Here is a 26,677-nt window from a genome sequence, read left to right as displayed (position 1 = left end):
AATTTTACATCAGAATGGCCAAGCATACTGTGGTACTTTGAATAGTGCAGGAGTGATTGGTGCATTTAATCCCAGCCCTATACTACAAGAAGTGAACAAAAACGTAGTAACATTATTTACAGGTAGAAAGGAGCTCAGAATTATCAATGCCCTCCCCTTCCCTCTCCTCCCTTGCATGCCACCCCTCCCCCCCTCCCTCCCTTCCATCCCCTTGCATAGAACCCTTCCCCCTCTCTCTGCTATGGTGGGTGGGCCATGTCAAAATGCTGGGGACCCTCCCTCCCTTCCCTTGCATGCCACCCATCCCTCCCCTTCCCCTCCCTCCACTAGGGTAGGTGGGCCAGGTCCAGATGCCGGGGGCCCTCCCCTCCCTTGCATGCCACCCCTCCCTCCCGTCCCTCCTTTGCATGCCACCCCTAACTCTCTCACTCCCCTTCCCTTGTAGGATTCCTGAAAATTAGACCAACCAAATAGGAACACCACTAATAAGAGAGAACTAAATGCTAAGTGATGTCAACCATAAAAAAACAATAGCTGCTCCAATACATTTTCCACTGCCTAAGTCATCTAATTTGGCAAATGAATATAACTGCTTATTCAGAAACACAACTATTCTGCTCCTTGTTTCATTTTATCAGACTATAATCAGATACTTTAGGGTGTCCTTACCCTATTTAGTTGAGGTTCCATAGGTATGAGTATTGAACCAAAAACTGATTACGTGTTAGCTGTGAGGAAAAAGCTGTCATAATGAGTCAGATTATTGGGCTCACAAAATTAATATTATCTACTTTAACTGACGACAGCTCTCCTGAGTCACAGGTATCAAATCATCTACTACCAAATCCCTTTAAAGGGAGAAGCCAGGGATTGAACCTTACACTTCCTGCATGCAATGTGGATGTTCTACCATTAGACTGTGAGCCCCATCTCAAGAGAAATAAATTATTTGTCTCTAGCACATTTTTATCCCACTTTATCCCACCTTGTCTCAGTATCTTTACGAAAAAGAACATTAGCTTTGGTATTTCTCTTTTAATAACCAAAGCAATAAGTAAATACCCCAATTTATATTTGCTAAGTATAGTTTACAAAAAGTAATTCATGTTACGCTTTCTGTGGAATTTAATCCTGATTGTTTTGTTTTACTACAAGAAACATTAAAGACACATATTCCTTCCCCTTTCTTGCATTGTATTACAAGTACCAGATGGAATTGGGAATTGTGATACACATAAACTTCAAGATATACATTTAATTTGTAAAAATTAGAACATTATACTGAAAGCTTCAATCAACCATTATATTAAAAATAAAAGCGAATGACTTTATAAAATTTCTGGCTGAAATTATTCTTGTGCACAAATGGATTTTTCACATGCATAGCCTTCATTCTTTTCAGCACTGTTTTTTCTTATTGCCATAGAAGTATATTAACAGCGCAATCCAGATGGGTGGGGGAACTCCACCACAACGGGAATGGTGCAGCAAAGGCAGTGCCACACTCCCTCCAAACGATGCAGGTGGTGCAGAGAGGAGGGAAATTGAAAAACTGTCCTGCCGCCTGAATAATCCCATTGAGGAAATAGATTTACACTACATTTTTGTGTGGTGTCAGTCTGCTAAAACAGAGGGCCACCCTTGGCTTCACAGAATGCCCCTGGACTGCCCCGCCCTGTGGTCAGATGCCATCATAGCTCCCTAATGGCACCCACTTCCAGCAGAGGCACGGGGGGGGGGAATTGTACCCAGAGACAACTCCTTCTCCGGGCGCCCCCCTGGGCCCTCCCGCTCCCGGGCTCCCTACAGCCCGGCTTCTGCTCTCCTCAGAGCCTGGGGAGAGCAGGAGCTGAGCCAGCCTCCACGGACATGCTTTTAAAAGCACGGAGGCCTGGGGGCAGGGCTTGTGGGTGTGGTCCCACTCCCAAGCCCCACCCCCACCCTCTGTGCTTTTAAAAGCACATCTGTAGAGGCCAACTGAGCTCCTTCTTTCCCCAGGGCAGAAGCCCAGCTGCGGCGGGGGGGGCAGAGCACTGCCCCAGGGTCTCAGGAGGGTAGAAGCCGGATGACAGAGAGCCAACAGGAGGGCGGGGCGCCATGTCGGGGAGCGCAAACCAGTTTGTCACATGGGGGGTTGTCCAGCACCCCCTAACGTGATCGAAAGGTATGCTCCAGGGGACGTGAGTATTCCCTAGGCCGGTATGCCCCTGACTTCCAGATATGATCATTGCAGAGCTGCTCAGTGTCTGCAAGCTAGTGTCTCTGTTCTCTCTACCAGTATAAGTAGCCCTTATGCTGGCAGAGGGGGAAAATGCATTGGTGCAGGCCTCCGCTGCTCCAAACACCAATTTGACCCCCCTCATCTGAATTGGGCCATTAATCCACAAACAGAGAGAGAGAGATACCCTAAATAGACGATGGCCATAAAACTCAATTGTCTTAAGTTCAGAGATCCTTTCCTAGTGCAGAAGTCCAAGTTGTTATCTATAGATACAGTTTTGATTAGTATTACTTTCCACTTGCTTTATTCGTTAATTTTCCTACCTTTTCACCATATACACTGAGACTAAATTGCTATATGCTGACCATAACAGAACCTGAGCAACTGTCATCATAGTTGAAATTAAAAGGTTTCAATCTCTATTTGCTTAATTCAAAATCATTTCCATTTTCAAATCATTTTTATGATGCCCATCATAATGATTTTTTAATAAAAACTAGACAGAAAAAATAAGTTAGCAAATAAAATAATAGTTATAGCAAACTGACCACATCAAAGGCAGTGAACACATGGCAGTAATGGTGATTTGTCTTCAAGTCTTTTGTGATATAAGCAAATGTAGAGAGGTCTTCTGGGTCTTGTGCAGCACAGGAAATGTTACGAATTTCATGTTCAGCAATAATATTCTAAATATAATAAAAAAAACAGTCCTCAGTGTTTTTAATTGCAACAAGATTTGTATGCGGGCAATCAATCAATGATTTAGCCACAGTTTAAGATAATGAACACAAGGAGGGGAGCAGAGAGTTATGAATATTTTTAGCATACCTGGTTTTAACATTGGGTTATTGGTGCAAACTTCATTAGTAATGTAATAACAATATTTAAGCATAAACCTAAGTTAAATTATAATTACTAGAAGAACACTTGCATGAGTCTTGTTTCCCTGTTTGTAAATTTAAGAGTTGCAACTAGGCTTGGTCAATACCTTAGAAATTCAGTAAACTTCAGATTTATTTGGGCATAAAATTACCTGTATGCCCGAATAAGACAAATAACATACCTGAAAAATTTGGGTCCATCTGATTTTTTTTGTATTTTTGGTTTTTTCACATTTGGGCCTGCAGGGGGGGCCATTTTTAAAGCTAGTGGGATCAAAATTTCAGGGTCTCATTCGGAGACTGTCTTGATTATACTACCTGGGTTTGGTGAAGTTTGGTTCAGCGAGTCCAAAGTTATGGACCCCCAAAGTGGGTGCCCCATCCCCCATTGTTTCCAATGGGAGCTAACAGGAGATGGGGCTACCCTTTTGAGGGTCCATAACTTTGGACCTCCTGAACCAAACTTTTCTTCACCAAACTAAACATACCCAGCTCCCTAAGTCTCTCCTCAAAGGGCATGGATTCCAGACCTTTTACCATTTTGGTTGCCCTCCTCTGGACCCATTCCAGCTTGTCAATATCCTTCCCGAATTGTGGTGTCCAGAACTGTGCACAGTATTCCATGTGAGGTCTAACCAATGCAGAATAGAGGTGTACAATTACATCCCTCGATCTAGATACTATACTCCTATCGATACAGCCCAGAATCGCATTGGCTTTCTTAGCCACTGCATCACACTGCTGACTCTTATTCAATTTGTGGTCTACTAAGACTACCAGATCCCTTTCGCATGTAGTGTTGTCAAGCCAGGGGTCACCCATCCTATATCTGTGCATTTCATTTTTTCTGTCTAAGTCTACTAGCTTACATTTATCTCTGTTGAAATTCATTTTGTTTGTTTCGGCCCAGCTCTCTAATCTGTTGAGATCATTTTGAATTCTGACTCTGTCTTATGGGGTATTTTGGTGTCATCTGCAAATTTGATTAGCATGCCTTCTATTCCATCATCCAAGTTGCTGATAAAAATATTGAATAGCACCAGGCCCAGGACAGAACCTTGTGGCACCCCACAAGCTACTTCTCTCCAAGATGAAGATGAGCCAGTGGTGAGCACCATTGAGTTCGGTCAGTCAACCAACTAGAAATCCATCTAATAGTGGCATTGTCTAGTCCACATTTCACTAGCTTACTTGTGAGAATACAATGGGGCACCTTGTCAAAAGCTTTAGTAAAATCAAGGTATGCTATGTCCACAGCAATCCCTTCATCTACGAAGCAAGTATCTTTGGACTGAAGAAACTTATTAATAAAACATCACGAATCATGCCAAAATTATAGAGACCCTGTAAAAAGTAATACAATATCCTCATTCCCTTACTATTTTAATGCTGGGTAAGGCTTGAGAAGTATACACACCATAGCAGTCATTCCTTCCCAAGATGCCAAGTAATGTGAGTAGCCTGAGACCATGTCAGAGGAACCTATGTTGCACATTCACCTGGTGGCAGTTTCAAGCCAGTTTCTGGAAAATGACAGTTATATAGGGAAGCATCCACAATGCGGTTGCTTCCTATGCCATCCTGGTGCTCTTGCTTCTCCCAATAAAAAAGGGCTTTCTCCTCATAGCAAGTCTCCCTGTTGCTGAAGATGCAGAGCCACAATTCATAGGACAGCAATGCAGTGACAATTAATTATTCATTAGCAAATAGGTGGCTTTAGAAAATGAGACATTAATTGTAAAATACATAACTAATCAAATTATGTTGTCAATTATACGTACCTTATTTGTTGCATCAATAAATTTTACTCCTTTGTAAGAAACTGATAAAACAATAGTAGGGACTTTCTTCATTTGTTCCGTAGATTTCTGAAAACAACAGTGAACAAAAAATTAGTTTGAGTGCATTGACCACTAATATTTTTACTGCGGCCCAAGGCGACTACCAATAAGAATAAAGGATTTTTTTAAAAAAACCTGACTTCTCAGTCTCCTTGAGAGAACTGCCTCCCCTCTAGGTTTCTCAGTCCTCCATTGATCACAAAGGGCCATGGGTTTGGTGGTGATACTGATAGGGGAGGCTTTCTCCTTCAAGGCATTCCACAACCCAAGGATTCCAGAGGTTGACTGTATGGGCCAAGTGTCGGATGCTGAGGAGAATTTGGCTATCTGGCTGGTGTACCACTCATCTAATGCACCAGCTGATACCCTCCCAAGCCTGTTCAAGTTCCCCAGGCTGCTTGTACTGCAGGATTTCAATGTCTGTGCCAATGTGGCTGCTTCCAAGCAAGATATGGACATAGTGTCCTCCAAGGCAACTCTGGAAATCTCCCAGTTTGTTTCAGGTTCCACACATCAAGCAGGCTATACCTTGGATTTGGTCTTAGATGTGGGGGTAGATATTGGCTCAGTCTCAAGTTTTATAAGTCCCATGGTCAGGCCATTTTGCCCTGAAGGCCTGTTTAGGCACCCCACCTCCACCCTGTATAGGTGATGAGCTGACTTATTCATTCATTTAGTTTTTGGATTCTCTGCAGGATCCATTGCCTCCCAGTGACTCGTTAGATGAGATGGTGGAAGATTGGCATAGCCATCTTTCCAAAACCTTTGATGAGATTGCTTCCTGATGTCCCATTTGCTTCAGCTCCAAACTAGCTCCTTGGTATACCTTGGAGCTATGGGAGCTTAGACTACAGTACATTTGGCAGAGTACGTATGACGAGGGCAAGACCATTTTATAGGACATTTAGGAAATCCTATGAGGTGGTGGTGAAGGTCACAAAAATGGACTTATATGCAGCTAGTATTTCAACTGCAAACTCTCACCAGGTGCAACTGTTTAGGGTAATTCTGCCTTTGACAGCTCTAACGGAGGATTCATCAAATATTTAGCCATTAGCTGTGAGGCATTTTTGAGATTTTTTGTGAATAAAACCTTGTCCTTCTACCACAACATCCCACCATCTTTGGTACAATTTGTGAATGGAGACCCCTTGACTGTCTTCAGCTTCAACACTGGACACTGGACCAATTCAGCCATCTCTCTCAGTCTGATATCAACAGAATCCTGGTGGCTGTGAAGCCTCCCACTTGCTCCTTGGACCCTTGCCTGTCTTGGCTGGTGAAAGCCCAACCAAAAGGGCATAATCAATTTTCCCAGTCTTCATGGGTCTTTCCCTGTGGGGAGGGGTTGAAAGAGTAGTAAGGCTGCTCTTGAAGAAGTGATCTTTGGATCCTCTTGATCCATCTGAGTACCACCCAGTGTCCCATATTTCATTCTTAACTATGATAGTTGAGAGGGGCTGCAGAACAACTTCAGGGTTTCCTGGAGGACACATCAGTACCTGATCCATTTCAGTCCAGTGTCCATGATGACCACAGGACAGAGACAGCTTTGGTCACTCTCACAGATGATCTCTGGAGACAGCTGGATCAGGATTGGTTGGCACTGCTGTTGTTTAGCACAGAAGTGTTTGACAAGTCAATTATGATCTTCTGGCTGTTCTAATTTTTCCAGGGCCAAGGACAAAGAGCTAGGAAGAGAACATCACCATGATATCCATTGGTGTATGGCATCCCACAGGGGATGATCCTCATCCTGATGCTATTTAACGTCTATATGTGCCCCCTTGTGCAGTCGTCCAGAGTTTCAGGCTGATGATACCCTGCCGTATCTGTTGATGGCTGGCTGGATGCCAGTTGTCTGGAGGCTGTGGTGAAGTGTTTGAAAGAGAGCTGGCTGAAATTAAATCAACTGAAGATGGAGGTTCTATGGCTGGATCAGGGAGACTTGTGGGGAGATGACCACCTTCCAACTCTTGACAGGGTGCAGCTAATACCTTTGCCAAACATCAAGAGTTTGGGTGTGATAATTGATGCCTCCTTGTCTATGGAGGCTCAGGTTGCAGATGTGGACAAATTGATGTTCTACAATTTTCACCAGGCCAGGTTACTGGCACCCTATGTGTCACACCTTGACCTGGCTACAGTGATCCATGCAACAGTCATCTCTAGCCTAGACTATTAACACTCGGTCTATGCTGGACTGCCCTTGAGAGTTCTTGGGAAACTCCAATTGGTTCAAAATGCAGCTGGATGGGTCCTTATGGGGATGTTGTAGCAAGAGCATTTCCATCCAGTGCTCTGCCAGATGCATTGGATTCCAGTAGAGAATTGAATCAGGTTCAAGGTTTTGGTACTAACCTTTAAACCCCTAAGGGGTCTAGGACCTTTGTACTTGTGAGACTGCCTCTCCAAATACACTTCCAAGAGAGCACTTCGCTCTGTGGATAACAATTTGTTGGTGGCTCCTGGCCTGAAAAATATCCAGCTGTCCTCAAATAGGGTCAGAGCTTTTTTGTCTTTGGCCTCAGCCTGGTGGAATGCTCTGTCGAATGAGACTCAGATCCTGAAGGACCTATGACAGTTCTACAGGGCTTGCAAGCTAGAGCTGTTCTTCAGGGCCTAGGTTGAGGGAAGAAGTGGCATTCCAACATAGCTGACCCCCTTTTCTCTTTCCTTATTCTTCCCTTTAATTCATTTCCCTTAGTTAGGGATGGATTTTTATGGTGCCATTTTACAGTATACTGTGGTATTAGTTGCTAATTGTAACTGTTAACCTATTGCTGTAAGTCACCCTGACCCTGTTATGGGAAAGGGCAACCTATAAATCAAATTACAAATAAATAAATGCACCAATGGCCAAAAACATGACAGATGAACACGGCAAGTTCAGAGAAATAGAACAATGATTACTTTTCTAACAGGATCTTACAAACCAAGAATATGCATCAGGATCAGTGAACAGTTTCAAAATCTGTGCAGTTAGACAAACTGATGTATGTCATAATGAATATTCCTAGCCTCCACACTAGTCCTAAAAATACCCATGCAGAACACTCCTGTGGAGGAATTAGCTGCTAGCTACTGCAGAATGTGATACAACATAGCCATTCACACATAGGAGAGGGACTCTTCGTGTGCACATACAGGAGGGGATAGACCAAGCCAAATCTGGATGATTTGATCTCATTTGTCTGAATATTTTTTCATTTATGTAAAATATCAAGAATATAGCAAATAAAAAACAGAAAATATCAAAATACAGAAAATGAAAACAAACATACAAAAAAAGCATAAAGAAGGGAACGGTCCAGAACTGCCACAATCATATAGACCAATATCATGATTAAATGTAGATTACAAAATGTTCATGACTATAGTGGCAACCAGACCGAGAAGTTATATAAATACATTAATACATGAAGATAAGACAGGATTTGTACCAAAGAGACACGTGAAAGATAATGTATGATTTGTAATCAATGCTAATGAAGTTGTTAAAAGGAAAAAAGAGATAAGTATTTATATTTTTATATTTTTATTATTTATTTATTTATTTTGAGGCTTTTATACCGCCCCCTCCCCGAAGGGCTCTGGAGAAAGCATTTGCAGAGAAAGCATTTGATAATATTTTTGGACTTTCCTTTTAAAAACAATAGAAAATTTAAAATTTGGTTTAAGATTTTTTAATTGGATTCAAATATACACCAAACAGCAAGTGAGGGTATTAACAAATGAGCTCTCAGAGAAGAGTTGCAAATTGAAAAGGGAAGAAGACAAGGATTACAATAACTATTTTTGTATTCGTTAACTTAATTTGTTAAATGAGAGGACATGCTACAATGGCCAAACTCACTAATCTTGTAAACAGAGGGCCCAAAACAAGAATTTGATGAGCAATGGAACCTGTATTTCATGTATTGTGCTGAAATGGTTAAAAATGAAGTTTAACTTTGATAAATTTTGCATATTTTGTAAATTAAAAAATTGGCAGAACTTTTTTTTCTCCCAAGTGAATTCATTTTGGACAGCAGTTAATATATTTGGCTATCAGTAAAGCCGTGGTAACTAAGTAAGGAAAAGTAAGACTCCCCTGAAATAAAAAAAATGTTTAAATACTCCTCTGTGCCATTTTCTGTCACCTCACAGCACTCACTCTGTTCCTTCTCGCCTGATTATTTCCATCATTTCTGGTCATTTTTATATTTTGGGAGGTTAAATCTTTGAAGCTTTGATTACATAAGCTATGAAAAATTGCAGCACAAGGCACTGAAGCATTAAAGCATGAATTCCACATAAAAATTTTAAAAGGGAAAAAACCGCAAAATGACAGCCAGGGATCGTTTTGAGGGGATGAAAGTGGACAAGTGATGGTGGTGGTGGGGGGGGGATCAAAAATGTTTTGCAAATGTTCTGCAAACGTTTTTGGGGACTTGGGAGGAATGGGCCAGCTGTTTGTTCAGAATGACATTTGGGCTTTCCTAATCACTTTAGTTCATCTCACTGGCCTAGCTCAACCTTCCAAAGAAAGGTGGCTATCCATAAGGGACAGAGCATTCTCGGGTGTGATGTTTCAAGTCACGTCAAAGGTTTACAAGTATGCAACATCATCTCTCCTGACTCATAACTCTACTTAGTTGCTCTCCTGCAGGGTGTGCATTGTTTTGTGTTTAATACTCTTTTCATCTTACTTCCTTTTTTATTACTCTAAAATAGACTACCACTAAGGCATTGCCTAAATATCAGGAACTTACAAAGAAAGAACATTCTTTTACTTGTAATACCCATCAGAAGTTGGAGGGAGATAACTAGGAGAGTACAGTTTGAAATTGGGCAGAGACAGTCAGAGGAATAAGGGAGTTCTAGGAGACTTTCTGCTCCCCAAATTCTTGGCTGCTAACTTTTATATATAAAGTAAGTCTTCATTGCTCTCTTACTCAAAAGAAATGTGCTCATGCTCACTACTTAAGGGAGTTAGGGTCACTTAGCGGTACTTTTCTTATGCAGTTGTTCTGGTTCTCTCATTGTATTAATCATTGGTCCTAACCAGGCCACATCCCAGTAGACTGAAAAATGATTCTCCCATTACTTGAGGTCAACAAAAAAGGGAACAATGAGAGTCAAATCAGAACAGATGCTGTAAGATCCAGGCTCAGTTTTCCAGAGCAGATGCCTGCCCTGTTGAGGGGAAACATGCAGGTTGCTTGTAATGGTTCACATTATTTATTTTCCTAAGACAAATGTCAGTTTGAGCAAGTGCATTTTTGGTTACTAAAAGGTACCAGCAACACAGTTAACACCCCCCCCCCAATGGTTCAGGGCCTGTCCTAGGGACGTTTTACAAAAAGCAAATAGAATATAAATTTTCTAGCGTCCCATCCAGTTTCTTCCTAATGCCTCCAACCCTGCTTATGAGAGTTTGCGACTTAGTCTTTTCACTAAGGAAATGTTTCTCCTTGACAGGGATTGGGCTCACTACAACCTAAAAGTGGGGTACCTGATCTTACTTTAGCCTTTACATGGAGAGGTTAGTGTGAAGTGATCCCCCAGTGAATGATAGAGAACTCTTACAGAGCTGACTCAACCTGGCCCAGGACAACAGCATTTTTCTTGTAACTGGTATATAAAATACATTTATGTCCAATTTATCCTTTCAATTTGTTTTTTAAGTACAAAACAGTTAAAAGCAGAACTGTATTTGTAAAAGGTAATCTTAACTATTGTAATAATTTTAATGTAAGACTTTTACTCACCCTCATTTTTGCACAAGCATCCTGGGTTGATTCTGTACCTCTTAGTTCTTTTACCAGCATAGAACCTAAATACTTGAAGAACAAATAGATAATATGTCTTCTGTAGCTTCAGACAGCTAAAACAGGTGGCGTAAGATATTATTTCCTCATAAACTTATTCTATTTGATTTTCAGTTGGAATGACTGTCCCACATTTTGTACACAAGTTAATCTATAAATACTATCCCCAAGTACTGCAACTGTCATATCTACAGTAAGAGAACTGACTGAAGGTGCTATATTGAGAAAACAAAATGAATCACAATCTGGAACAGAAATTCTGCTCTTTCAATTTTGGTTGTGTGCTTGAAAAAGTAACAATGCTATGTCATTACAGGATTTTGCAAATATCAATGTTATGTGATTGCTGTATAAAGTCACACATGGAGTTGAAATATATTATACTGACTGTACACAGAATTTTTTCCCAACTGCATGCTGAATGTAATCAGCCTATGGAAGTCAATGGCGAAGCTAGTAGAGGCAATCCAGATTTCCCTCATCTGTGCATTAATGTTACTGCTCAGAATATCTAGAAATGGCCAAATGTAATTGAGAAAAGAGGAAAAACAGCTTTTTCATGAAACTCATAATCTATTCATTCGGTACCTTGAGATGAAGCTACCAGTTTACATGGCTTAAATAAAAGGAATTAGCCAGTATCACGGAAGATAAATCTATAATAACCGTCTATAATCTTTTTCTCTCTGTGTCCAGGTGCTTGGAATAAACCGCAATGGAAGTTATCAGCTTTGCAGAAGCTTCTAATTGGCTACTTTGGAAACAACAACAAAAAACTGGGCTAGATGAGAGTTTGGAAGGATCCAACAGAGCTTTTTCTCTACTCTTATTTTCTTGTAGATCGTTCCTGTGTCTTTAACAAAGAGGATGCAACGTCCCAGAGGTTTAAAGAAAAAAACCCTCCATATATCCATTTGCATTGTATTTTCCTTCTCTAAGAAAGCACTCATTGTTAGCATTTGAATTGCCTATTTTCCTTCCCTAAGGAAGCACTCATTGTTAGCATTTATGTTAAGTAGAGAAAGATTATGAAAATGACAAAATTTTCAGCTAGAACCTTGAGTTAAGTGGACTTACAAATGCTTTGTAATCACATGACTGGAAGATAAGTTTTTCTGGGTGGTGCTGCCAATACTGTACTGGTGTTGATGCTGTTGCTTCATTAGGCGGCCGCAAGGTAATTGAAGGTTCACCCCAGTCTCCAGTCTGAAAACAAGATGTATTCCAAAAGCAATGTAAGCAGAAAGCAAATTTGCCTTTAAAAACAGTTCCCTATTGGTTAGTGTTTGCACTGGTTGCATATTGTTTTGACTGTGTGCACCATGAAAACAAATCAAATAACTTATAATCAACCTACAATGGATAGCATTTTTTTATTGTAATATGGTCCCTGTTACCTGGATTTTCTGGCCAGGAATAATGCATCCAAAATTCTTGTATAAATACGCATTATTTAAATAGAACTACTATTTATATATCTTTGCACAGGATAAAATGATTAGCCAGAAATTTCAGATAACTGAGGTTCAAAAAAGGTGAAGTGCAAGTAAACTAACAGCCTGATCTTATGCAGGAGCAGTTAAAAGAACGTCCCATGGCATCTGTCAGCAATTGTAGCATTGCAGCTGTGCAAACTTATATGTATGTTTACTCAAAAGTAATGTGTGCTTTATCCAAAGGCACTGACTCCCAAGTAAGTGTGTACAGGGTTTCAGCCTTAGGCAATTCTACTTATAGCTGAAATTAGTGGACTGGCTTCTGAGTCAACCAAGCATTTTCATTTGGAATTTTCACTTTTAATTGCTACCTGTAGTGACTACACTGAATTTTCTCGTAGAAGTAAACAGATATTTATGGTTTAATAGAACAATTATATTTACATAAAATTCAAAATGACAACAAAACTTGTTTACAAGTTGTCTTTTGAATTTTTTTTCTCCTCAGTTTACTTCTTCTATCCATCATTTTCCAACTAATGCTTCTTACTTTTGGATCAGAATGGGTAAATAAGCATGGCTCACATATAACACCAAGTAATTATGTTATGTAAACAAGCTTGCGGGTACCACAGGCTCATGTGCTTTCTTCATACAGTATTTACTCAAATAGAAGACTATTTACTAATGTAATTACAGTATTTACCCAAACGGAAGATTAGATTTTTCCAAAGGTATGCCTTCCAAGAAAATAAACAAAAACAAACCCCCAAAGCAAAGAAGGGGTTGTCTTATATTTGTACATGTTACAATTACGTCCAATTAAAAAAATGTTTGTACAACATTTTTATAGGGGCCTTCTTACATTCAGGGTTGTCTTCCTTTTGAGTAACTACAGTAGTTTTCTGAACTTATAGGAAACATTAATCTGTGGTCACATCCAAATCACAATCTATGTTTTGTTCTCTTCCATGTTAACAAAAGTAAGCTGCTGCTGGTAACCTTGATTAGTAAGAAAGAGAACAAGCCCTACTTTGTGACTCTGATAACTGCAAACTGTAGCATTCTGTGAAAACAGAATTAATTTCTGCATCGGCCAGGGAATGAGTGCATGAGCCAGAGTATTCCCTGAATTTATTGCTGTATTTTGTGCCGAACATGCTAAACGCATTTTAAATACATTTGAAATAAGATACTATATCTAAACTTTAAAAAAATCAATTCCAGTTGAAAGGCTATGTGACTGTTCTAGTCAAACAGCATAGCAAAATAATACTTTAAAGAATAACAGTTTATTTCTTTACCCAGGACAAAGCAAACAAAACAAGCACAGTACATTCCATTTCCATAGGCCAAAACAATCATGACAGGACAAATCAACAATGAAAACCACAAGATAAACTGGGAGACACCAATGTTAATATTAACCTTTCAATATGAAAACTTCAAGTGGGATTGCAAAAAATGAACCAAACAACTTTGTGCCAACATTACCATTCATGTTCTGCAGCTGACAGTAATGTTGTTTAAGTTGTCCTTTTTATTTATTTATTTATTTGTTCCACTTTTATACCGCCCTCCCCCGAAGGGCGGTATAACCACCCTCCCCCGAAGGGCGGTATAATTTTTGTACTACCCTGCATAGAGTTTTTAGGCAGGGTGGTGCGGTCATCCTGAATATGCATGACAATCACTCTAATCTTTCAGCAGATGCAGCTTTCGCTCATCCTGGTATTTCAGTGCTGCAAAACAGTAGCTCCTTTCAGCTACTGTACACACATCAGGAATACATTTCCTGATGTGCCCGGGAAGAAGGCACTGCATGCAGTTATCTCACTACACTATGACCAATTTGTCTGAAAATGGCAATGTGCTTATTATGTCCAGCTCTGGAGCACGTATGGCAGAAGTCAGAGTTCTGGTATGTGTATACTAAGTCTGAAAATATAGGTTGCCATTTTCAGATAAAATGGTGATTGAACCTATCAGAGAATTACATGTTGTGCGTTCTTCCCCATATGAACAGTCAAACACAATGCCTGAAGAGGGCTTCAGAAAGTATGCCTTTTTTGTAGACAGAAATAATAAAGAAATCATACTAGGCATTCATATGGCTTCTCAGAGTGTTGAGGCACAGACTTTACTCATAGAGGAGTCTTCCCGCTAACTCATTATCTTGTTTATACTGAATATTGACCATTAGTAGCTATTAGACATAGAGTCTCCTACAGCGAAAAACTTATTTGTTTAAGGCCAATTCAAACTTTATGTGGCAATTATGGTTGCCACATATGAACCTTGCAAAGACGTCCCATTTCTCAGTAATTAAGGGCACACAGTGGATATGAACAACATGGTTCCTAGACATGCGTTCACTGAATGATTACAGAGATTGTTTTTATATTTTACAGTATTCACTGCAGCAAATATTGTGTATGTGGTGAAAAACACATGTTGCATAAAGTGTGAGCTGGCCCTTAACTGATCCAGTCAAAACAAAGGGCTTTTAGGACCCAATGATACAACAGGAAAGATTTCAGCATATGCTTATTCCTCCACAGGAGAGGCAGACAGTGTATTAAGTACTTCAAGCAATGAGATCTGCAGTCTGATCCCATGCACATTTTCTCGGAAGAGGGTATCATTGGGAGTAATGGGACTTGGTACTTAGCATTTCACTCTGCTTATAATATGCCCTTTGATTTTTTTCATTGTTTATCGATGTGATGCAATGAAATAAGCAAGAAACTTTAAAAGTGTGTAGCGTTCTCCATTTAAGTATGTTTATTAACGTCACTCAAAAAGAAATATGATTTTTACTCCAAGATTACACTTTCTTCCACTTGAATAGTCAGCTTGTCAAGATTGTTTTTAAGATGACAGCACGTGTGATATATGCATGTTTTAACAATCTGATGCAAATAACTTTCAGAAAGCTAAATATACTCTATGGAAATTTATGTAGAGCGTTACTGCTTTTAAAATTACTGCTTAAGAGAATCTGAGATAGGCCCAGAATGCAGAAACTGAGGTGTCAAAATGACCTTCTATACATCGCAGTTTAGCCACAAAGTAATGGCTACTTTTCAGAACTCTTTGTGCACTCAGGATTTCCAATCCCACATCCAACATTCAGAATTATTTGCCCTCTATAGTCAGTCATGTAGTTTTGGCTTGCTAGATCATGATCCTTGTAATTAATAAAGAGTAAATAGCTATATGTCTGAATGGAGTATGATTACATAGGTGTTCATTTTTCACACTCTCCAAAAGCATTCATAGTAGCTGTTCTCAATTTAAGAACAAGTAAATGAAAAATGTTCAGTACTTGAACAGACAATGGGTGGCATCCTGCAGTCCATGTGAGCAAGGAGCAGGGATATTTTCCACATTCTCTTTTCCCCATTTGCTGTTTCTGAGAATCACTAGAGTCAGGTGGGCTAATATTTATGCAAGGCAGAGCGCTGCAATGGGAAAAGGAGCAGTATGGCTCTTCCTGCCTCTTCTGTGCAGAAAACACACTCTTGAACCAATCATATTCCTTTGCACACACAAAATCTTCACTTTTATCAATATTAATAGTAAAATAGTTCAGTTGGGTTCATCAAGGATCATTTTGAGGTGTTCAATTTGGACAGTCAACTTCCATTGTTATGCAGTATAGATAGGGAAACCAGGAGACAAGGCCTTATCCCTCACAAGTGACCAAAGCTGTGCTTACTTGTGGGGACTATATGCATAATATATTATTAATAGAAGTGTAAATGCTGGTCATTCCTGAGGGCCTCTTGTAGAGGGTGTGTAGGTTCTCCTTGCATCTAAGCAAATGTGTGCTTCCCTCTGTTGCAAAGATGAACGATAATGAAGGATTGCTTCATGGGTTACTTATTTCTTACACAATTACTGACACTGGTGTTGTGAAAAGAGTATATCAAGGCATCTATTTTGTATACACATCAGGAATAAGTAATATATGCTTGAAGTAACACACAAAGGTGTTCTTATGGCTAATATTCTAGAGATGAGGGTATTGCTTTCAAGACACTTTTTGCATCTAAAAATAAATGCAAGAGATAAAGGTGAGATAAAAGACACCACCCATATAACATACATTGAAGTGATTCAGTGCACTGTAAAACTGGGGAAAAAACAGCCCAGAGAAACTAAACAGGATCCTCTTTTGTTATAAGCTGGGAAGGCACAAAACAGAATAAAATTGCAAAAACTGTGCAATTTACACTTATTCTTGTCTTTGGAAGTCAACAAAGACAATATTCCAAAACAGAAATTGAAATCAAGATGGCAATTTCTTTTTTTTAAAAAAAGAAATAAAGTAAAGTTGGAGTTTTAAAAAATTGCATTCAGTTACACAGAAACGAACACACTAATCGAACACTATGCAGAATGAAATGTAAAAAAATCACACATACAGTCCTGAAAATCATTGAATGTTACACATTTGCTTTGCAGTCTGAAAAGCATGGCTCCTGTATCAGGTATTAACAGAAAGGCAACACACTGAACAGCCATACAGTGACAACGTAGCCATTTATTGAAGTATCTTACATTATGAACCTGATGGACTGCTGTGTAAGGATATCCTGCATTCTGGTTGGTCCATATCTCACAGACAGATGACTGCTAATATAAACAGAAAACTACATCTCATCTTGTAAATATTAAAGCACCACAAAACCCCCAAATACAGGAATATCAAGTAATGGAAGGAGGGATGACAAAAATTGCAAGAAGTTAGCTTAAATTGGCAGCCTGAGTTAGAGCCCTTGTTAATGCATATGCTGACAAGATATCATTTGGGCCATCAGAAAAAAAACACAGTGAAAGAATTTCAGAGTGGGTTCTGGGCCCAATCATAATGCTATAACCATTCAATCAGATTTACAAGTATGAACGAAAATTGAAAAGCAGGAATGAAAAGCAGTTATCCTTCAATCATATCTCAGTCTTTGATTTACATTCTTCTGATGAACGTTTTTTTTTATCCATACGTTTATAGAGGCCGGAATCACCAAATACTGAACATGATTAAACAAGCACCATTGTTAAGAAACTGGCACTTATTTTACTAGTGTCTGTAAATAACATAGAAAAGCTATTACAGGCAATCCATCCAAACCAAAGTCCAACATTTCCAGTTATTTTAGTGATAAAAAAGATATACAGAAATAAACAGAACATAGCTTAAGGACTGGGGTTTAAAATACATTTAAATGCCATCTTGGCTACAGTGATTAGCAAAAAAACAAAACAAAAAGATAATAGAATAATGGAGTGACCACCCATCATCCTGTTACAATAGCCATTTGGAATAAAAAATGCTATAATTCAGGTGGGCATTGTATTTCTGGAAATAGAGAGAAAACCAGTGGATGAAGGGCCACAATAAAACAACCAAAGCTAAGGAACAGAAAATTAGATTCATGGGAGCTGATAGTACCTGGTTATATTTCCTTATTTGAACACCACACACAAATCCTTGATAATAGCTCATAATAGCCAAGCAACTAAAATAAGCAACAGCTATAGTAGCTATACACAGTTTCTTGAGAAGGAAACAATGAAGGGCTTTAAACTGATGAGAAATGCAGCTACAATCTCAAGGGTAGCTAGCAATTAATACATCAATGGCTTAAACACAGTATGATGAGCATAGCCAGCCACAGAAGACAAGCAGGGATTTAATATCAGTGTCTAAATAAAGCTTGCACTCAAACAAGCGCAGCTTCTTGCAAGAAAATCGCTAACGCTCCTGAGTTTTCTTCTGTGTAATCTGGATGCGTCACACTGACTGACAAGCTGTATAACTGCTAAAACTCTAAGGGCTGCCTTTCTCTCAGTGAACCAGAACTGAGTTCCTGCAGCTCCGTTCTAAAACTCTACAGCAGAGCAAAGGAGTGATTAAGATGGGCACAGCAGCCAGTTTGCCAACAAAGTGATACAGCCAGTTAAACTGTGATGCCTGTGAGAGTCAAAACATCACAAATAACCTAATAGCATGTTGGCCACTAAAAAGGAAACTAAGTTGTTGAAGGCTATCACAGCTAAAATCGACTGTTGTCTGGACTGTGTCACTGTGGTCTGGTAGTTTTAGCTCCTAACATTTCACCTGCAACTATGGCTGGCAGCTTCAGGTGCATGTCACAATAAGATGTGTTTCTCTCCATAGCACAGTGCAGAGAGTATTGTGTAGTTGGATATTTGTTTTTGTCCCCCTCTGAGGTAGAAGGGGGATGAGGTATATTTGCATGTGACCAGGTAGAGTTCATTTGCAATTGGATTTGCCAATTAGCATTTGTATTTAATTTGTGTTCAAACCATGAGGACATACACTGTCTTCAGTGTTTCCGAGCATTGGTCTTTTCCACATGAGTTGTTTACAATGTATTTTGCTGCCAAATGCTACTCTTTTTACTTTAAATTCTGCATGGTTTTTCCTCTATTTGATTTGAAAACATTTTCCATTCATTTTTTCCCTCTGTTTGTTCCTAAGCATGTTTAGGTGATGTTTTTCTTATCCATTTCCAAGCCAGCTTACCTTGAGCATGAGATCATATTGAAATGGTCTTTATTTCTCGAAAGGACCAAACACCGGGCCCTTATCCACACCCCATGTAATTGCCCAACCTTCAGTCATTTCCTCTTTCCTTTTCCTCCATTTAAAATAAAATCACATTGTCATATCCATGTAACACTGAGGTAGTGATACAAACTAGCATGTTCAATTGGATCAGCTTGGTCAATTTCACATGGAACTTGCTATCTTAATGGTCAGGCAGAGATACAAACCAGCATGGTCAATTGGATCAGCTTTGTATTGTCGAATGCTTTCACAGCCAGAATCACTGGACTGTTGTGGGGTTTCTGGGCTCTATGGCCGTGTTCCAGTAGTATTTTCTCGTGACATTTTGCCTACATCTGTGGCTGGCTTCAGATCCTCTGAAGATGCCAGCCACAGATGTAGGCGAAATGTCAGGAGAAAATACTACTGGAACATGACCGTACAGCCCAGAAACCCCACAACAGTCCAGTGGATCAGCTTTGTCAATTTCATATTGAACTGCTGATGTAACATTAGGGTAGAGAGCAAATTTGAAGCTGGGGACAATTGAAAAGAGTACTAGAAGTAAGCACTACACATAATCAAGGACTGTTGCAATAATTATTGTGCATTACTGCAGATCAAATTTGGTAAAAAAGTGGTTCTTTGTGGAGGGAGTGGGCTATATATTTCTGTTCAGATAATGGTTCTTGCTTCAGGAATTGTTTGGCTTCCATTTTGGGTTGAAACTTCTCAATAGTAGAAATGGAGACAGAGACATTTGTGAATTACTGCTTCAAAATGTGACTGTGCAGTAACACTAGAGTGCCTGTACAACAAAAGGGAGGATTCTTCTGTGTCACATTTTGCCCACAAGTATAAAAGAGATATTAGAAATCCTTTGGCAGAAGATAACTCATGACAGGATCTGCTTTTAGATCTCTTGTACCCTAGTTGGGAGTGGCACAGTTAGAAAGGGCTATTAAAATATTTCTGTGATAATAGAAAAGGGATTTATCAACGGTCTTTGCTGTATGTGCCCAAAAGATATGCAAGTTTCTTCAGTGGCTGATATGGCAGTGCAGAATGGAAAAGCTTTGAATATTTGAAGAGCACAGGAAGGATGAACATGTACATTAATAAGGGGAAAGTGTTGTCTGTGGTCCTTTCTACAAAGACCATTTAAAATGTTTGGGAAACATTTTAAAAAGAACCATTTTGGCTTTTTTGTCCACATAGTGAGGAAAAATAAAGCGCTTTATGGGAAAACATTTTCCCCATCATTTTCTGCTGCTTCAGTTTGCTTCTCCATTCCTGCCATTTTCTAATATTTCACCCAGAGACACTTCCTCCGCTGGCATTGCAACTGGGTGCCATTTCAGCTATTAAAGTGCACAAACAAATTCAGTTGTGCCTGCCAATTATGGCAATGTGTTGTTCCCCCCTTTTCAAATTTTTCAGTGAGGTATCTTCAAAATTTCAAAGATTTGAAGATACCTCATCGAAAATAAAAAGGGGAAAACATCACATTGCCAAAATCGGCAGGCACAACTAAGTTCATTCATGAACTTTCATCGCTGAAATGGTGCCCAGCCACAATGCCAGCAGAGGAAATGTCTGTGGGAAACAGAAAATAGCAGGCTACATGGACTGAAGTGGCAAAAAATTGGCAGGAGCAAGCAGCTGAAAAAACGAATGTGAGAGCTTTAAATTCAGGTGGGAAAAATAAAATATTTCCTACTCTATGAACAGCAAGCAGGAAACATTTTACAAATGCCTTCAGGAAAAATTCACTAGTTTAGCGTTTTCAGAATAACCCATTCTAGCACAAATAAAATGAGTGGAATTTCACCATAAAATGCATTTTTTCCCTTCCTGAAAAAATGTTTTATTTGTGCTATGTGGAATGGGCCTACATGTAGACAAAAGTGGAAATGTTACAATGGAAGTTGATAAGATCAAGGATGTTATGCATGTGTTGCATAAAATTGCTGAAGAGAAAACTTGGCTAGATACATTGTTTATTTGGCTGCCAAGTTTAGGTTGGTTACGAGCCATTGTTGTTTTGGAATTACAAATAGCAATGATAAGGTTGTTGGTTTGCTGTTGAATACAGTGTGGCCCTATTGTAATGGCAGGTTGTTCTTCTCTATGTGCTGGTTTTTGCAGGTGTACTGCACTAAGGGAAGAACCATTGTTTGTTTTGGAACCATTGCCCAGGAACCTAAGTGCTGATGAAGAAGAAGTTTATGAATGTATGGATTCCACTCCTAGATGTTCTGAGGGTTCAAAGTATTCTCCTTGTTTGAAAGACAGGACACACTTTAAAAGGGGGGAAACTGATAGCACATTGTGAGTGAAAAATTAAAATAAAAGTATTAAGTGCTTTATGCTTTATATGTTTTATATAAGTACAGTTTTATAAGTTAAAGGTAGGAAAAAATTAATGTTTAAATGACGTTGTTTAAGCGACAAGTTTAAGAAGATATAAGGATTAATAAAATGTAAGGTTTGGAAACTGCTGTTTAGAGTAAGAATTTATGTTTAGAATTTTTTTGTATAAGAAAGTCAATATTTGTTCTTAAACAGCATTGAATGTAAATCTGTCCCGAACCTTTAAGATGGTGTTGTAAAGAAACCACATGACCTTGAGTATGTCTCTGAAGATATCTGGAGGAGACAGGCAGATCTCTCGTCAGTCTGCTATCAAGTGAGTTACATTTTTAAGGAAGATGGGTAAGGCAGTAGATCTTGCCAGATATCTTATTTTGACACTCTGAGGAACATCTGGCCTGTGCAGCCACCCATGTGACTCGCAAACAAGACACCGCTCCCTCCCCCTTGCTGAAAAGATGCTCATTGCTATGGCTATGTATTAAATCATTGTCTTGGAGTGTCTTGGAGTGACTTTGAGCAGGAACAGTTATTCTTTTGCAGTAGAAAGGTTGACCAGGAGTAGCCCTAGGGTGCCCAACAGTTCATTTGAATGTAAAGTCTCTACCTCTAGGTGGGATGACTTCACCTTCTGGAGATCATTGGATGCATGTAGAAGTATGAAAGGGGCTTAACCTGCAGAGGGTTGGCTCAAGATGAAGTAAAGGCTCAGGTGGTAATGATGTCAAGGAGATGGACAGATGTAACTATAAAATGAGGATACTGAGACTTCAAACACTATTTCTGCTTGGACAGGCTGTTTGGATGGTCTATTTTATTTCTGGTGCAGCTTTAATAAATTCATCGGTCACTTCTGGATATATGAGCCAATGATGGAGCGGGCAAATGTCTTTCTCTCCAAATCACTAGGCTTCTGTTATTTGTATCTCACACAGGCTTTTTTGAATTAGCTAGACGAGGGTTTTAAGTGGTGCAAACATCACAGCAGTACTTGTAAACCAAAAACTGGTAACCAATTGAATACAACCCAACTTGTAAATGCAAATAATAATGGAAGCTAGAAGACTATCTTGGGAGGTACCACACTAAAATATCAAGGAAGAGAAGCACATCATGCCTAACAAAAATTAGAAGCAACCTATTCAAATTGCCACATAGATGCTATTACAAGGTTGTAAAAAAGTTTGCATAACCATGATTTCTCATTTGCATGTTCATTTTGTTTCCCCAGTTGTTTCCCTAGTTCTTCTGAGGTGCACACCTGAAACTGAGAACCACATACTGAAAACAACAATCTCTAAATTAGAGAGATTTCCTTTCTAGCCTGCAAAGGCTAGGAAACATAAAAGTATTGTCATCTTTCTTGGGGATTTCAGAACACTTTATGACATTGGTGCTAATAGGTGTACACACACACACCTCTCTCTTACCTCTCTTTGTGTCTGAATATTATATCTATCTAAATACTTGTGACTTTAAGATGCACACAGCCTATGTAGGACAGTAACTGAGCTTCTTTCACAGGTCTGAAAGGTGTCATGCCAAAATATAATGATAAGAGAAGGACAACTGCATTTGTTTGAAACTAGCTTCTTCCTCACATTTCATTCACCGAGACTGAATTTTTGTGCTTCAGAACATAAGAACATAAGAACAAGCCAGCTGGATCAGACCAGAATCCATCTAGTCCAGCAATCTGCTACTCGCAGTGGCCCACCAGGTGCCTTTGGGAGCTCACATATAGGATGTGAAAGCAATGACCTTCTGCTGCTGCTGCTCTTGAGCACCTGGTCTGCTAAGGCATTTGCAATCTGAGATCAAGGAGGATCAAGATTGGTAGCCATGGATCGACTTCTCTTCCATAAATCTGTCCAAGCCCTTTTTAAAGCTATCCAGGTTAGTGGCCATCACTACCTCCTGTGGCAGCATATTCCAAACACCAATCACACGTTGCGTGAAGAAGTGTTTCCTTTTATTAATCCTAATTCTTCCCCCCAGCATTCTCAATGAATGCCCCATGGTTCTAGTATTGTGAGAAAGAGAGAAAAATTTCTCTCTGTCAACATTTTCTACCCCATGCATAATTTTATAGACTTCAATCATATCCCCCCTCAGACGTCTCCTCTCCAAATTAAAGAGTCCTAAACGCTGCAGCCTCTCCTCATAAGGAAGGTGCTCCAATCCTTCAATCATCCTCGTTGGCCTTCTCTGCACTTTTTCTATCTCTTTGATATCCTTTTTGAGATGTGGTGATCAGAACTGAACACAGTACTTACTCCAAGTGCGGTCGCACCACGGCTTTATATAAGGGCATGACAATCCTTGCAGTTTTATTATCAACTCCTTTCCTAATTATCCCCAGCATAGAGTTTGCCTTTTTCACAGAAGTCTCAGAACCAGTTTGCCCCAAGGTTAAGATGAACTGGTACATATGAATAGCCCTAAAACTATTGCAAGCTGCTATCAAAATAATTTCCACCAAGCTGAACAAGGTTAGGTTGTTGTAGTTCTCTCTCTCTCTCTCTCTCTCTCCTTTGCAGGGGCAATCACTTCATGTTTCACGTATCAATAGCTATGGGGACTTTTACAGCCTTGTCTAATCTCAAAAATCTAATCTCATCCCTCATAGCAGAATTTATCCTTTTCATTTGAATTTTAAAGTACTGAACACATACACATTACAATGAATCTTTTGCTGACTGATCAGTTCTTCCATGTTGACAGTATAATTTGTATCTAGATTAATCCAGATTCATTGTCAAGTTGAATCTGAAGCAAGTGGCAATATTTCTCCATTAGCAGGGTCTCAGATGAGCACATAAGTACACAGCCAAGGTCCCTTCAACGATCCTCCAGAAGGGCTATGCATTCTTTTTATTTTATTTCTTAATTTGGCCTCTTCCAAAGTTTGGAACAATAGATGAGAATTTATTTCTCTAACTAGGAGGCAGAGGGGAAATACTCACAGCAGAATACATCACTTCAAAGAGATGATGTTAGACAATTACCACCATGCTCAGGAAAAGGCAAATTCCCACCACTACCATTTAAAGGTAATAAAAGTGTCTCCATTAATTAAAATCTGCATTCCACAAGCACTAATAGGATCAGTGAGTTATGAATGACACATCAGATAATCAGTCTCTGATTTTGATATATTTATTTCCTTGAAAGATATAATTCCCACACAATAGTGAGGTTATTGATCTACCAAAGGGTTTCAGAATTTTTGGTTCTTAGCCAATCCATCTTGAGACATATTTTATTTCTCCATCTATCTTGACACTTTGGGGTATAAAGTTAGACCCAAAAATCCCAGGTTTTGTTCTAGCCATTGGTTCCCACCTCAATACTGGACTCCAGCAACTGACTTCAAACCCCCATGTGGAAATGCTTAGTAGGTAATTTGTATGGGATGCCACATCAGCCTGGCTATTCCAAAAAAGGTGTCTGTGAAGATCGTGCTCAACTCCTTCACTTTACCTCTTTCTCCTTCCTCAGATCAACTCTACAGGTCTTCATTCACCTGGACAAACTCATATATTTTCTTTTTCTCCCCTCCCCCCATTTCTCTTTATACTGTTTTAAAAACTAGTAGTATATCTTTGATTAGGATTTAATACAAGTTAGGATTTGTAGAACATTTATTTAATATGTTATGTGTATGTGTTTCAAACTCTGCATTCAATTTGCTAATTCCCATTGTTTTCACTCTTTTTCTTAATACATTTTTAACTTGATGAAACCTTATGTTTATTTCGAAGAATCTGCATACCCTTATGAGACATTAGATCAAATCTTGGACCTTGGTATGCATTCGCAAGACAGTACCAACAATATTTGTCCTGAGCACATGTGGGTACAGGCTTCTGACACCTTAAAAGAAGGATGCTTCCATAATCAGAATATATTCACAGGTGGGCCATTTGGATAAAACCAATACATCTAGTTCCTTTGTCAGTGTAACAGGGAAAACTGATGGTATAATATTTTTCAAAATTCAAGTGTTGCCGTTTAAGTATTTTAGGAATAAATTATCGATTGCCATTTTCAGTCAAGATCAATGGGACTGCTTTGAAGGATGCTACTGGAGTGTTTTAAAATTAAAAGCCCAAATTCTATGTGAGGATGTTTAATACTCATACACCTGAGAAGGCTTTTCTTTTCAAAAATGTTGAGACAATCTCTATTTGATGAAGGCAAGTTTGACATCATTGGGGGGTATTCTGGCTTCACATAGGGCAGAATGGGAGAGGGAAGTGAAAAAGGAATTATCGACTTAAACAGGACATTGGGGACTAGAAGGAAAAGAAGGTATACTTCTGACTCAATGGAATAGTGTTCAAATATAAAACTGTTGAGTGATGATAAGCTGGTATTGCCTACTCTGATATTCAAGTTTTATAACTGTCACAGAACCTCTTTCATGTTAAGTTCCTCTGCTGTTCCCTGAAGATTTTCTAGGAACTGTCATACACCAGGCAGGCAGGATCCCCCAACTTCTTCTGTCAGCTAATAGGTTAGGGAAGAACCTAATTCAGCAGAATTTAATTAACGATCAATACCACTTCTTCAAAAATTAAGAGTAAAAAAATGAGTGGGCCAATTTGACGCTCAAAGAAAATGTTCTCCTGAACAAATAGAATTGACCAGATGCCCTTTGATTTTTCATAAGAACCATATTTTTCTTCCTGACTGTAGTTAGGTTTTGTATATGGCTTTGGTTTGGTATATGGGCTTCAACAGAGTTGTTTGTTTTGTCTTTTTCCCTCCTGAGTAAACTACTGAAATAGTTCAGCTCTACTCATAGCTATGCCGGCCCCTTGAATGATTCTATCAGTGCAAAATGCCTGCTCAATGGAGTGAATCATTCATGCTTCATGAACTGAACTGACCTCCCATCTGTTTTTTGGGTGCAATTCATAGTTTGCTTTCTGATTTATATTATGAAGCATTACAGCATGGCTGATGACTCGGCCTTTAGTCATCGTGTGCACCAGCAAAGAAAACACAGATCACCCCTTCAGCATTTTTGCTGATAGAAGCTCAACTCTGCTGACCTTTAGAGTGAAACGTGGCATATCTTTTTGGTGAAGCATATGCTTGATTTTAGGTAGTCAGAGGCTTACTCATGTCTGGTTGAATGAATGGAATGAAGACTGCTTGCAGCCATCTTTTACAGATGGTTTGGGATAGTGTGCACAGCATCACTACGGTGATCAGCAAAGTAATTAAATAAATGCATTATAAACACATTACAGAGTTTCTAAATAGACAGTTCACTGAGAAACCTTTTTATAAGGTTTGCACCCTAATTCTGTGTGTGTGAACAAAAATCACATCCCTGAAGCAAACATATTTAGCCAATTTTATCCAGGACTTTCCATCAAGAATTATGAAGTAGAAGAATCTGCACCATCACATGGTAAACAAAATGGTAAATTTGTGGCTAATATGGAATTTTCTTCTCACAATACCTGTGTACCAATCCCCCACCCACCCCCGCCCGCAAACATGTACCTTCATTTTCAA

The 26,677-nt window shown here is 39.3% G+C and overlaps 1 protein-coding gene across 23 annotated transcripts in view; it reads right to left on the bottom strand.

Annotated features, from left to right (window-relative positions):
- The window catches only part of ANKS1B (ankyrin repeat and sterile alpha motif domain containing 1B), a 462,906-nt gene that overhangs the window by 8,760 nt on the left and 427,469 nt on the right, over nt 1–26,677 (bottom strand). For 15 of the 23 annotated variants that reach the window (XM_048500513.1, XM_048500514.1, XM_048500506.1 and 12 more), the window contains 5 exons: nt 16,759–16,833; nt 11,834–11,962; nt 10,697–10,768; nt 4,884–4,970; nt 2,770–2,907 (listed from right to left, as the gene is read on the bottom strand). In XM_048500513.1, coding sequence (XP_048356470.1) covers nt 2,770–2,907; nt 4,884–4,970; nt 10,697–10,768; nt 11,834–11,962; nt 16,759–16,833 — 501 coding nt within the window. The remainder of the gene's footprint in view (nt 1–2,769; nt 2,908–4,883; nt 4,971–10,696; nt 10,769–11,833; nt 11,963–16,758; nt 16,834–26,677) is intronic. The other 8 variants (XM_048500512.1, XM_048500527.1, XM_048500529.1 and 5 more) reach the window with 2 other exon arrangements.

This window comes from Sphaerodactylus townsendi, linkage group LG06 (assembly GCF_021028975.2).
Source record: "Sphaerodactylus townsendi isolate TG3544 linkage group LG06, MPM_Stown_v2.3, whole genome shotgun sequence".
Lineage (NCBI taxonomy): Eukaryota > Metazoa > Chordata > Lepidosauria > Squamata > Sphaerodactylidae > Sphaerodactylus > Sphaerodactylus townsendi.
Note: the sequence above shows the minus strand (reverse complement) of the source record. Positions and strands in the feature narration are given on the sequence as shown.